The following is a 12852-nucleotide window of genomic DNA, read 5'->3' as shown; positions in this document are numbered from 1 at the left end:
TTAATGAGACAGAATGGCAAAAGCAGTTGAAAACAATTAGATTTTCCTCCTCCCTCTCCCTCAGGAATTACGGCCACCTAAGCCTCTTTTCGGCAATCAAATCAGCCACGGGAGGACAACGTGCGGTCCTGCAGTCGTCCTCCTCTGCTCTGTCGTGATGCAAGCTGTTGTCTGCCGTGTGACCAGCAGCCCTCTGTGTTTTCTGGTTTCTAATTCTAGACCCTAATGGTGGCTCAGGAATGGAAATTTGAATCACCCCATCCTCCAGCAGCCAGACTCCTGATAATTAGCCCGGTGACACATGGTGAAGGAGTGTGTGTGTGTGTGTGTGTGTGTGTGTGTGTGCGTGTGTGTGTGTGTGTGTGTGTGTGTGTGTGTGTGTGTGTGTGTGTGTTTGTGTGGACTGTCTCTGCCAGGGTGACAGGGTCAGGGTGTTTGGTGACAGGGAATCTGGGGCAGTGACACCGCAGGAAAAGTAGTGACCTGTTGCAACACTTTGTCCTTCACAGAAGAATTTCAGCCGATGTTCAGCCGCCGCCGCCGCCGCTCTGCTGTCGCTCGAGCTGCTGATAAAAGCCTGAAAACGTGAAAAGAGCTGGCAGCGAAGGAGTCGAATCTACAGAACACGAGGGAAGGAAGCAACTAGTTGATACGCAGACTAACCGCACTGCCCCATTACCGTTTCAGGGGCCATTTGAATGTCCCAAACAACGCCCTGAACTCCCTTTTCACACGTTTCTGAACACTTGTTCATGTAGGAAAAGTGTGTGTGGGTGTTTGTGTGTGCAATGAGGGGTGAGTGAGTGTACTGCGCACATATGTCAGGAGCACAGCCAAACACCCACCCTTCTCCTTGGCAGCCAGGGAGCGTGAACGCCCAATGAGCACATCGGTGTGGTTCCAACAATCTCGCGTGGCGTTAACCCTTTCAGAGGCCGGTGCTTCCGTGGAAAATGTGCGAAGACGCGGTCAGATGTTGTTGCAGCTCATGCAAATGGGTGAGGTCACCGCAGAGGTGTGCATGTGTATTTCATTTGGCAATGGCAGCTACGGATGATGTCATGTTTTGCTATGCAGACACTGCAGTACCGGTGCTGGCTGACACTCCTCCGTCCACACAGACCAGTCAGTTCACGCTCTGCCTATGGGAACGCTGTGCTGGTTTTAATGGAGATTCAAAGACATTTCTAGCTCTGGGTCATGTACTGCACAACATCTTCACAAAGTGGTGAACCTCGCTTCATCCTCGCTCGTGAGCGACTTTTTTCCATCCTTTCCAGGATGCTCCTTTCATACACAACCATGATACTATCACCTGTTTCCAATCAACCTGTTCACCTGTGGAATATTCCAAACAGGTGTTTTTGGAGCATTCCACATCTTTTCCAGTCTATAGTTGCTCCTGTCCAAACTTGTTGGAAACGTGTGGCCATCCATCCATCCATTTTCTATGCCGCTTATCCCTTTCGGGGTCGCGGGGGGCCGGAGCCTATCTCGGCTGTCAACGGACGGGAGGTGGGGTACACCCTGGACCGGTCGCCAGTCGATCGCAGGGCAACATATACACAACCATTCACACTCACACTCACACCTAGGGGTAATTTAGAGTCACCAATCAACCTAATGAGCATGTTTTTGGTCTGTGGGAGGAAGCCGGAGTGCCCGGAGAGAACCCACGCATGCACGGGAAGAACATGCAAACTTCACACAGAAAGGCCCCGCCTGACCCGGGGATCGAACCGGCAACCTTCTTGCTGTGAGGCACGCGCACTACCTGCTGCGCCACCGTGCAGCAGAATAAGCAGATATTTAAGTTGAGAAGGTAAAATATTAAATATAATGTCTTTGTGCTGTTTTTTAACTCACAGCTAGAAGGTCCCAGGTTCAATTCCCACCTGGGGCGCTGTGGGCGCTGAGGGCGTGTGCTCCACCATGCCTTCGTTGCCTGCTGCCACTTATCTCGAGGAAAAGGGCCTTTCTGTGTAGAGTTTGCATGTTCTCCCCATGTTCACCTGGGGGATCCTCCATAAAATGAAAACACCCGTCTAAAAAAACACACATGAAGATCACCACCTGACCAGTGGTGACGAGAAAGGAACTGGGTCCCCGGGCGCCGGTCGACCGGCAGCCCACCGATCCTCGTCTGCCGCAGAGGAACGACTACCAGGATGGGGTCACTAAGCATGGCGTGTGTGTGTGTGCATGTAATGTGCTGTGACAAATAAAGGATGTCTTTCTTTCTTAGTTGCATATATGTGAGAAAGGATTAGCAAGTTATCATATTCTGAATTGGGGTTGTACATAACATCAGGTAAAATGATGTAAAAAAGGCACCAAATATCTGAGAGAAACTAATAATTACAACCACGCAAACAAGCAAACAAACAGTACTTAAACTGACGCGTCTGGTTGAAGCAACGGTTCACCGCTTGTGTAAACATGTTGCTTGTTGTCGCTGCTTTTGTTGCCAAATAGGTGCTTTCCATCTTTAGCTCTGCAGTTCATAACAGCAATAACAGCTTCACATTTCTGAAGCTTTGGATGAACCACGGCAGGCTTTTTAGCGTGAGGGAGCACTGAAAGTGCAGGAAGCAGCACAAAAACTAAATGAGCAGCAAGTATTAAATAAGGATTGACTTTGAAATATCGACCGTCTTCACTGTCTCTGTTTAGAACTGTGCACAATGGAAACCCCACATTTATTATTATCTGTGGATAATCATAGGATGTTACTATCCCTTGGAGGCCCAATAAAACGGATGCCACAGAGGTGGAAATCTGTTGGGAAACACTATATTCCTGCTGAGGACAGCGATGCGTTTGTGGCAGATGATAAACACCCTGGTATCGCTGACCGTGCATTAATATCCTCCACCTGGCGCAGAGTGCTGAGGTCTGGTCCCCGACACAAGAACACAGGACCTTGGACCTCAAAGCAGGGAAAACCACATCCACATGAGCAGAAATAAACATTTAGGCTCAGCCGGGATTTCTGTAAAACACAAAACTGGGAAGCGTAACTTGCTGTTGTGCAAACAGAAACGGAAAAGGGAAGAAAAATTGCAAAGTGGTGCTCGCATATAAACCAAACATGTGGCTGCTGTGGCTTTAAAAAGGGAAAGGAGAGTGTAACAGAGTCTGTAAGGACAATATGGAAAAGGAAAAGGAAGTGCTTCACGTCTCTTTTAACAATAACTGTCACACTCAGTGGGGTTAAACATCTCAGAGTCCTCTGGTGGCATCACAATGTCAGACATATTTCACTATAAACTGAGAATACATGTCAGCTCCTGCCTGTAAAACCACGGGTCCACTAGTTCAAATTTAATAATCCACATAAAGGATAAGAATAAATCAAAAAACCAAATGCTGAAAACTGGTCTTCTTAGTTTGAACTGCCATCATCAGATATTTCCAGTTAGACTCATTATACCGATGTTGCTGCAGAACATCTATAAATCCTTTTGGGACAAAATAACTTCAAACTCTTTCCCACAACCACAGTGAGAGAATTAAACAAGAGCCCCGAAACTAAGAAAAAACAGCCACTTCCTGCTGTAAACAGCACCGTCAAATCAGCTCTCCTCCCATGCTTCTGTCTGCAGTTCCTTTTGCAAACACCCTCCAAAAATAATTATTCAATAAAGACGTGCAACGGCAAAAACCCGGAGGCCATGCTCCTTACCTCTGCTCCATTCTTGACATGGCAAATCCAGCCTTAAGCGGGATGAGGATCTGAGACGGGAGCGTCACAATCTGATCAAGAATTCTGTTTCATATTGGAAATGAAACGAGTCTGGCCCACTTGCCAGGGAATGTCAATCAGCCCGCTCCCGCCGAGCCAAATCCGCTCTGCTGCTCGAGGATGCCAGTCATGCATTCCCTGGCAGCGCTAATCCAAGCAAACCCATCTCACCCTGCAAACTCAAGTGCATTTCTACCATTTCATTGACATGCTTGGCTTGTCTTTTCCCGAGTCTGATGTGTCCAGTCCATCTTTTCTTACCCTCACAGGATTGCCAGCAGCAGTTGTTATTCCTTATTAGGTTACAAAGATCTGAGGACAGTGGCCAAACTCACCTCCTGTTGCCCGCGGGCCCACCCGCCCGGGCGGGTGCAGGGTGTCTTTCGCCTTGCTTGGGGCTCTGAGGTCGTTTGGGGCAGTGGGTTTACGCTGAAGTGGGACAGAGAAGAAAAGAGTTTACTCACACCTGCCAGTCGAAACCCACCTCCCAAACACTTCCTTTGGTTCCAGACAATCATATTAGCATCTGCCACTGACCAATTAATAACCTGGGCTAATTATTCAGCCAGCTTAACGCGAAGCGGCGATGCTATCTGACTGAGCCATGCAGGCGGTATTGGTGGCGGGTTCGCCTGCATCAGCCGTGATGTGGCTGGGCTAACGAGGCTGTAGATTAGAGCGCAGGGGACGCCACGCTGCTCATTTATTATGATTAAGCGGCTGAGGAGCACAGCTAATCCAATAGGAGCCTGAAATAAAGGATGTGAGCAGATATTGTGGGCAGCAGGTGGGGCTGATTGTGGGTGGCAACAATAACAAAAGCTGCTAAGTGGATGATAAATAGAAAAGGCTCATAAAATAAGACATGAAAGGACGATGACTAAAGCAGGCAGGTTCACGGGGCCAGTTTAGGACGGCGCCTGCCTTCCGCTGACATATGATTCAATCCGAGGCTGTGACGCGACCTCCATCTTTATTATATAACCCTGCTGTGGTCGTATGGTCATGCTCTAGATATGCATTTCAAATTGCAGCCGGGACAGTGCTCTCTGACTGTCGAAACTCCATCCATATGTTTTTTTGTGCATCTTGCATGTGCAGAGATTTGACGAAAGGATACGGCAACTGGAAGGCATCAAAAAGCCAAAGTATGGAAGATGTAAAAGAGCTGAGAGGGATGAAAGGAAGAGCGTTATATTTACCTGAGGTAGGACGCTATTGGAAGACTGTGTAGTGGTGTTCTCATCTAAGAAGACAGAACACAGAGGAGTCAGGACACAGACGGTGAAAGATCCATTCAGAGTTCAATGACTCAACATATCTTCTGCCTTACACAAAATGGATTCGCCAGTTCAGACTGTCAGGAGAGACACGCCGAGAGAAAAAGAAAGCCAAGTACAATAAAAGCATGCATTATGCATGGCCACATATCGGGCTACAAGTCAGGCAGACTTTAGATTAATCTGCCCGCCATTTAGACAGCGCTGGGTGTGCAGACATGACAAAGCAGTTTGAGAACAGATTGAAAACGATTCGTTTAACATTTCTGTCTGACTCCACAGTGGAAGCACAACAGTAAAAAAACAAAAAAACAAAAAACGCCATCATTTGACCAAACAGGGGCGGCATGATGACATCAGCGATTAAACTGCAACCCTTCAGCTCAGTGAGGTTTTCTAATGGTGCTAGTGAAGCTGACTAAGATGGAAAGCCTGAGGGGATGGTTTTAAAACATCTACATCAACAGCTAGGGATCCAAATGCCCTCCTAATTTAATCCCATTTAATCCAATTACATGCAGTGCCATTCATCAGCCACAACTGAAGGAGGGGTTTGCTCATGGAGGAAGCGGTTGGGCTGACCGTGTGCGTGTAGGCTCTCTCGCTGGTTAGGACAGGAATGTATTCAGACTGCTCGGACAGCATCAGTGGGGTTTTAAGGAGTACTTTGGAAAATGAGCTCCAGCTCTTCACCAACTCTGCTATAATCCTGCCAGGACTGACGGCTGCGCAGTGAAGTCAGCGCAGTTTACCCGAGAACATCTCTTAAAAACCTCCAAATGTAAACAAAGAAATACTTTCTCACCAAACCTCCTCCTCCCTCCAGGTTATACTTAAAGCACACACTTGCCTTTATTGGATTGGGACTCCTGGCTGGGCGGTGGGACTTTGGTCTGTGCAGTCAGCAATAACTCATACGTGTGATCCTCCTCTTCCGCCAGCTCGCCTCTCTCATCAATACTGCTATTAGTATACAGAGCCTGCAGGGAGAGAAACAAAGAGAGCAGAAGCAAGGAGAACGTGATGAAGGAAGGTGAAAAGACAGTGTGACGCACAGGCGACTTGGGATGCATCCACTGAAGCAGGTACAATGAAAAACTGGAGAATGCTTTGGCATAAAGGAACTTCCTTCATGTTTCAGCTGGGGCCAGACGGGTTCTCTGATTTTGTCTTCACTCCCTTTTCCACTTCACTTCTCCTCTTTTGACGCCCCCGCTGCCTGTATCCCACGCCGCGCTCAGATGCATATTTATTAAGAAGTCGTTTGATTTGAGCGGCGGCCGTGATGAGAACAGCGGTGATGGGGTCGCGGCTAGAAAGCGCTCGCTTTCTCAGACGAAGATAATCATTTTCCAGCAGTCCCTGTGACTAACTGCCACGACCATCCTGCTACGAGCCTCACATGAACCACGCTGAAACGAGTTCATATGAGAACCTGCGGCGCTTCACCATCATAGCGCGTCGCCTTTGAGCTCACCTCTTCTTCGTGACCAGGCCCAGGATGTGATGAGAGGACCAGGCGATCTTTCTGTAAATCATGAGGGAGATGAGACGCAATGAATATACAATCACCAATCTGTCTTACTTTATTGCAAGATCAAGCTGAAGAAATGCATTGCACATCCACTCTGCACCACAAGAGGTGTAACTCTGGAGGTGTTTGAGGCCCAGTCATGGTAGAGGACCACTATCACCCTCTAGTGGGAGTTCTGTGTTTCATCATAACCCTCTGTGACGAGCTGCCTTCATGTGTGTTTGTCCGTGTGTGCGCAGGGTGGGTTTCAGTTTAACCACCGCTGACCTTGCCGGCGTCGCTGTCTGGCCGTCCAGAGTCCCTGTCGGAGGACTTGCCGCTGGTGAGGCTGTCCAGAGAGTGGCAAGAGGTGGCCTCGAACAGAGCCTCGTACGGGCTCTCCTCCTCGGGCCCCGGGGCCAGCCCGGAGATCAACTCGCTCACCTTCTCCATATCACCTGTAACACAGATGAACATCAGGCGCACAGACGGATAACCACAGATAGATAACCATCTATTCTTCCTGCTCTGCGCTTCCTGTTTGAACTGTAACAGTTCAAAGAGCCACCTCTTCTAACATCTGGCAGCTCTTACCCTTTTTCCGTGGGCTGGGACTCTCCTGAGGCGGCGGGACCGGTGGAGGGGGAAGCTCAATGTCAGGGGGTTTTCCAGTCATGTGACCTGCAACAGGCAGACAGGAGATTATATCAGAGCCGGTGAAATCAAGAGAATACTTCCCACCTCAGTTCTCTGTTTGGTCATCACCTAGGATGAGAGCAGCGATCTCTCTGCTCTTCTGGGAGGGCATGTCCTTGACGGTGTCCAGCGCCGTCAGGCCCTTCTGGTCGACGATGTTCACGTCGATGCCTGGCGAATGTTAGACAACAGTCAGGTGTGATGTTTGCTAATGGCAGGAGTGATTGAAACATCGCTCGCATGGCACAAAAGTCTGACCTGCACTGAGAAGTTTCTGCACCACGTCCGTCTTCCCAAACAGGGCTGCTTCGTGGAGGGCGCTGCCTTTCTCCGTCTGAGCAGAGAATAAAACCAGACGCATGAAGAGCCAGAGGCAAGGAGAGACAAACGGCCATGCGTGACACGAACTACTACAAAAATTAAAGCACATGTTTCCTTCTACTAATGACCAGATGAAACAGACTGAGTTAAACCTGCAGCGGTCCAGTTCTAGCACCCACATTTCAATAAGATAAACACAGTGTGTGGCGACTGCCGGATTTATGTCCACCACCCGGTCCACTTCTCCACTGACAATTATGTGGTTGAGGAATCAAAGCATTTTCCAGCTCAGGGGGCCACGCTAATTGAAACCTGCAGGACACAAGGCCTGAAGGACACTGGATAGACTCCACATCCTCGATTCAGAGGAAAGGAGGACAGAGTGAAGGGGAAAGCATCTCCAGACAGATGGATGGCACAGTTTGGTACAGAGTCACCGCCACAGGGCCCACCAGGGGGAGCAAGGCCGGCTCTGCTTTGATACCACAGCAGCTCCTTTGCAAACACAGCTTAAGAGTTTTACATTTAATCTCATAGCTTTAGTAGGAAGTAGCGAGAGGAAGTGCTGCAAGAAGAGATTAAGTTGCCCAACATGATTTGGGCCTTGACAGCATGTTAAGAAAGCCTTGCAAACTGAAGCTTTTAAGTTCAAACACACACACACACAGACCAAAAACACACCTCGTAGTTGATGTCCATGCCGGCATCCAGCAGCACCTCCACCACAGACAGGTGTCCGTTCCGGGAGGCCAGGTGCAGCGGCGTGTGCTTCTTGGTGTTGCAGCTGAGCAGGTTGGGGTGGGCACTGAGCAGCAGTTTCACGACCTCCAGGCGGCCGTACAGCGCGGCCAGGTCCAGCGGGGTCTCGAACTTGTTGTTCCTCATTGTGGGGTCCGTCAGCTCCTCCAGCAGCAGCCGCACCACCCGGGAGTGGCCGTACTGGGCGGCGCAGTGCAGCGGCGTCTCGTTGTCATTGTTCTGTGGAGGGCGGATGAGCGGGTGAGAGACAGCACAGGGAGACGGTAACACAGATGACACAACAAACTGACAGGCAGATGTAATAAAGAAGATGAGCAGAGAAAGGCTGAGTCATGTTTGTTAATGAGCAGGAACAGGTGACTCAGTGGAGTCACCGTGAGGTTAAACCAATCGGTGCATAGAGCCCGCCACATTAGCAGATGAAAAGGTCATGAAAAAGCACCAACCACGATGAAGCACATAGTGAAGGCCTGGGGGGAATATCTGGCAGAGAGGGGAGGGGGCATGCCTGACTGGCAGAACAACATGGACTAATGAGGACAGGTGTTGGGGATGGCACTGAGTGCCAGGGGCAGCGGGGTGCTAGCAGAGGGGCAGAGGCACCGAGACAGGTGGGGAATTAGCGAGAGAGACATGGGCCAGTTGGACAAGAGAACAGGACGTCACAGATGTTGTATAGGGACAATGAATGAGACCCGGTCCTGCAGAGACAAAACTATTGTTTCTGTTCACACATCAGAAGCAACGAAGAAGGAAGGGGAAGAGACAAGTGCTGCATTTCCACATGCTCTGCACTCTGACTGTAGCGTTTCTGTGGAAGCTGAGGCAGAAGAAGCCAAACGAGAGGCAAAAACACCGTTTTCACACTTCAGCTGCAACTACAGTGTTCTGCGTGGTCTATTAATATGAGCTGTTCTCTCCATTAGCTGTTCTACAAAATATGAAAGTATTGAAAACAGCAATTTCCCAGAGTCCAAGGAGGCATCTTCAAATGTCTTGTTTTGTCTGAAAAACACTTCAAAACCAAAAGATATTCACTTCACATTTAAATAAAACAAAGAAAAGCAGCCAATCGTCACATTGGAGAAGCTGGAAGCAGAGAATGTTTCACAATTCAGCAATTAATTGATGATTCAAATACAGCTGCTGATTGGTTTCCTGTCAATCATCGAATTGTTATATCAACTAATTGTTAATCACTAGAAAACACAAGTACAACATGTTTGCCAATCTAACACCAGTGTCCTGGGTGACTGCCTGAAAGTCATTTCAACTCAATACTTCTCAGACTCACTGGAATTGAGAGAAAACTGAGGAGGGGGCTCATTAGCAGCCATTAATGGACGAGCGTCCTTCACCTCAAATATGTTCCCATTGAGGTACTCCAGTCTGTGCAGAAGTGAAAATGATCTCATCTTCGCAGCCTATCATTAGGCCACGTGTTTTCAAAGATCTTCGCCGTAGGACAACAAGCTGGCAGACGAGCAGACAAACAGCAATTAAAATCAGTAATTACAATGTTAACTCAGTAAGTGGCGGTTATTGGATCTAACGACTCGCGCGCAGCAGCGAGATCGATGTCTAATAGACAGGAGAACCTCCAGAACTGCTGACGGCCTCTATCGTGAACGGCCAGCAGGGGGCAAACCGTGCAATCCAGAGCCGAGGCGAAGGCATGGGAATCCTCTCTTGACCAATTCAAACAACTGACACACAATGACAACATGGATCGTCATAATGAGGCTGTGCTGCTGGGGTGTCTGTACACAGGGGAGAACAGTAGTCCTGATAAAGGACTGAAACTCGTCTGTGTGCCTGCATGTTTTATGTTAAACATTCTCATCTTTATCTTATTTTATCTATTATTATAGAGGTGACTTTCATTTTAAGTCTTATTTCTATTCATTTTCTATAGCTATTTTTTGTTTATTTTGTCTTTTTTAATGTAAAGCACTTGATGCATGTCACTTCTCTGCTGTAAAGCATTTTGAGCTGCATTTCTTGCATGAAAGGTGCAAAATTATTATTAGCAGTAGCGGAAAAGAGCAGTGCAATGGCTGCTCTCAATCTCTGAAGGTGTGACAGAACTGCAAGCATGTGACGCTTCACAATGTGCAAAAGAGCGTGTATAAGCCTCCAGTAAGTGCTTCGGCTCTGTTCACAGATTGTGCAGAGATGGGTGTGGCAGATAACGCCAGCTATTGTGGAACCACATGCTCCGAGAGGCAGTCATTCCAGACACACAGAGCCACCTACAAAGGGCTGACAGCTGGCGTGAGAAGCCCCCACATGGACATGCACCGTGCCCGTTTGGGTGGCTCCCAAAGGAGCTTGCCAACTGTGCCACTGAAGACAGGGTATCGTGCAGAGGGGGCAACAGGGCAGCTTGAGACAGGTGTCAGTCGCCCTTTGAATGACGCTCGCTCTCCCAGAGACCTGGCGCCAGATGGGATCAGCAGGTATCTCCTTCATTGTGTGAGCGAGAGAGTGGGATTGAGACAAACAGAGAGAGTGAGTATGGTACCATACAGGCAAAACAGGTCACAGCTTGAGAGGGAGGGAGAGGGGGAGAGAGAGAGAGAGAGAGAGAGAGAGAGAGAGAGAGAGAGAGAGAGAGAGAGAGAGGGAGGGGGAGAGGGAGAGGGAGAGGGAGAGGGAGAGAGAGGAGGTGGAGCCAGAGAAACAAAACGACACCTGCCTATCAAAAGAGGGAGCACAGGGGCAGGCTGGGAAAAAAAAACACACCCTTGTCTTAACTGAACAAAACACGTGAAAAAAAGGGTTGAAAACAGCTTTTCACCGCGCCCTCGGTTTTCACTGCCTGGGTGGTTTCATGAGTCGGATTCGTGCACTCGTTTCCCCTTTCAACAATATTCTCTTTGGCCCAAAACAAAGTCGCACGTCCTCGCCGAGGAACGGCCGAGACCGCGCGTGGAAAGAGCACGCCGCCTCGCATCTGTGACGCGCCATCGAGCGTTTGACACAGCTTTTTAGGGAGATTTACTCCCGAGTATTCAGATGACTTCAGCGGGCAAACATACGTGCTGTGATTACATCAGCGTGATTCACTCGCTCAAACATGCAGGTCTGCTGCTTCAGTGGTAATCCGAGCAAATCTAGCATACAGTGATTTACACAAAGCATGCAAATCAACAGGGTTTAATAGCAGGGCACCTTTGTAACCGTGTGTGTTCCTACGACCTGAAGCCTTTTCCTGCAGCGAGGAGACACCCTGTGGGCTGATACCTTGAACCTGCCTCTGATCACGTTAAGACTGGGTGTCTCCCCTGACAGTGCGGCGGTCAGCGCTCTGCAGCTGTGTCAGCCGGCATCTGATCGCATTAAACATGGCCGAGCAGCCGCCTGACTCACTGATAGGAAACAAGCAGCTATGAGACATCGAGCCCTGCTGCCTTTGATGCGAGCTATGCTACACGTATTATTCACATGGGGGTCTTCCACCCCCACGCCCCCACTCTCAAAAGCACCTCCATTGCTAGTGTTTTGGCTTTTTTAGTTTTTAAAAATATGCTCTTTTGTGCAACTTAATGTGCTCAAATAGTGGGAGGACGGACCAGGAGCATCTGTGGATGATGGACTTTTACTCTTTATCTGTGATTTATGTGGAGAACATAGAGAATTTAGTACAGTTTTAATGTGGGTGCATCTGATCCAGCACGTTTTTAGCCAAAAATGTGCTATTTTCAAATAGCTGCGCAATACAAATGTCTTTTTATCTGCGTTATATGTGCGATCCGTGCATTTTTTGAATGCCACGTCATCGCTGATAGCGATGCAAAATTCTTCGGTGCATTGCTTCCAACTGCCAGAGATCAGAAATACTTTTGCACACTGAAACTGAAAAATCCTGCTCCACACTCAAACAGCAACTTAAAAAACGAGCTGATCTCCAGCTTCCAGGCACAGGAGCTGCATGGTTTGTTATCCACATACAAGACAATGAGCCAAAAACATTCTGTGATTAAGGTGATTAAAAAAGGGTAAACATGGCACAAGGGGAACTAAAAATGGGTAGCCTCGTTTGAAACTAATTTTAGCCGACCGATCACCCCGCAGCCAAATAAATTCCCCGTTTCAAAACACTGTTCAGCGCAACGCTTTTATGTTCTCATGCAAGAAGGACTCTGTGACTTTCAGCAGGAAACCTCGCTCTACGCAAGAACGGGTTCGGCCTTATCTCTGCTGTGCTGCCACAGCCCACACGAGCAGTCACACAATCATGTACTAACAAGACAGAGCTCTGAAGGCTAGAACACAAAATGGCACCGGCGACTCGCATATTAGAATTCATACGGCGCAGCCAAGACTTCCTGGACAGAACATGCTTTTATGAAAATCCCGTCTTTACTGCGCTGCAGATGGCAGAAAACCTCATCCTGATTTAGACCTCAGTGCATGTCAAACAAGAGCAGATTAAGATCTCCACTGGGGTCTGCTGCTGATTGATAAACCCTGCCCTAACCAGGAACATCTGGACGTTTCACTCCGTCGTGTTTTCATGCTGGAGAATATTCTGG

The 12852-nt window shown here is 48.6% G+C and overlaps 1 protein-coding gene across 1 annotated transcript in view; it reads right to left on the bottom strand.

Annotated features, from left to right (window-relative positions):
- The window catches only part of LOC139335744 (ankyrin repeat and SAM domain-containing protein 1A), a 66264-nt gene that overhangs the window by 34155 nt on the left and 19257 nt on the right, over positions 1-12852 (bottom strand). The window contains exons 6-14 of the mRNA XM_070969510.1: positions 8237-8533; positions 7493-7568; positions 7304-7405; positions 7133-7219; positions 6827-6996; positions 6503-6553; positions 5876-6005; positions 4948-4991; positions 4081-4174 (exon numbers count right to left, since the gene is read on the bottom strand). Coding sequence (XP_070825611.1) covers positions 4081-4174; positions 4948-4991; positions 5876-6005; positions 6503-6553; positions 6827-6996; positions 7133-7219; positions 7304-7405; positions 7493-7568; positions 8237-8533 — 1051 coding nt within the window. The remainder of the gene's footprint in view (positions 1-4080; positions 4175-4947; positions 4992-5875; positions 6006-6502; positions 6554-6826; positions 6997-7132; positions 7220-7303; positions 7406-7492; positions 7569-8236; positions 8534-12852) is intronic.

The sequence above is a fragment of the Chaetodon trifascialis genome, chromosome 8 (assembly GCF_039877785.1).
Source record: "Chaetodon trifascialis isolate fChaTrf1 chromosome 8, fChaTrf1.hap1, whole genome shotgun sequence".
Lineage (NCBI taxonomy): Eukaryota > Metazoa > Chordata > Actinopteri > Chaetodontiformes > Chaetodontidae > Chaetodon > Chaetodon trifascialis.
Note: the sequence above shows the minus strand (reverse complement) of the source record. Positions and strands in the feature narration are given on the sequence as shown.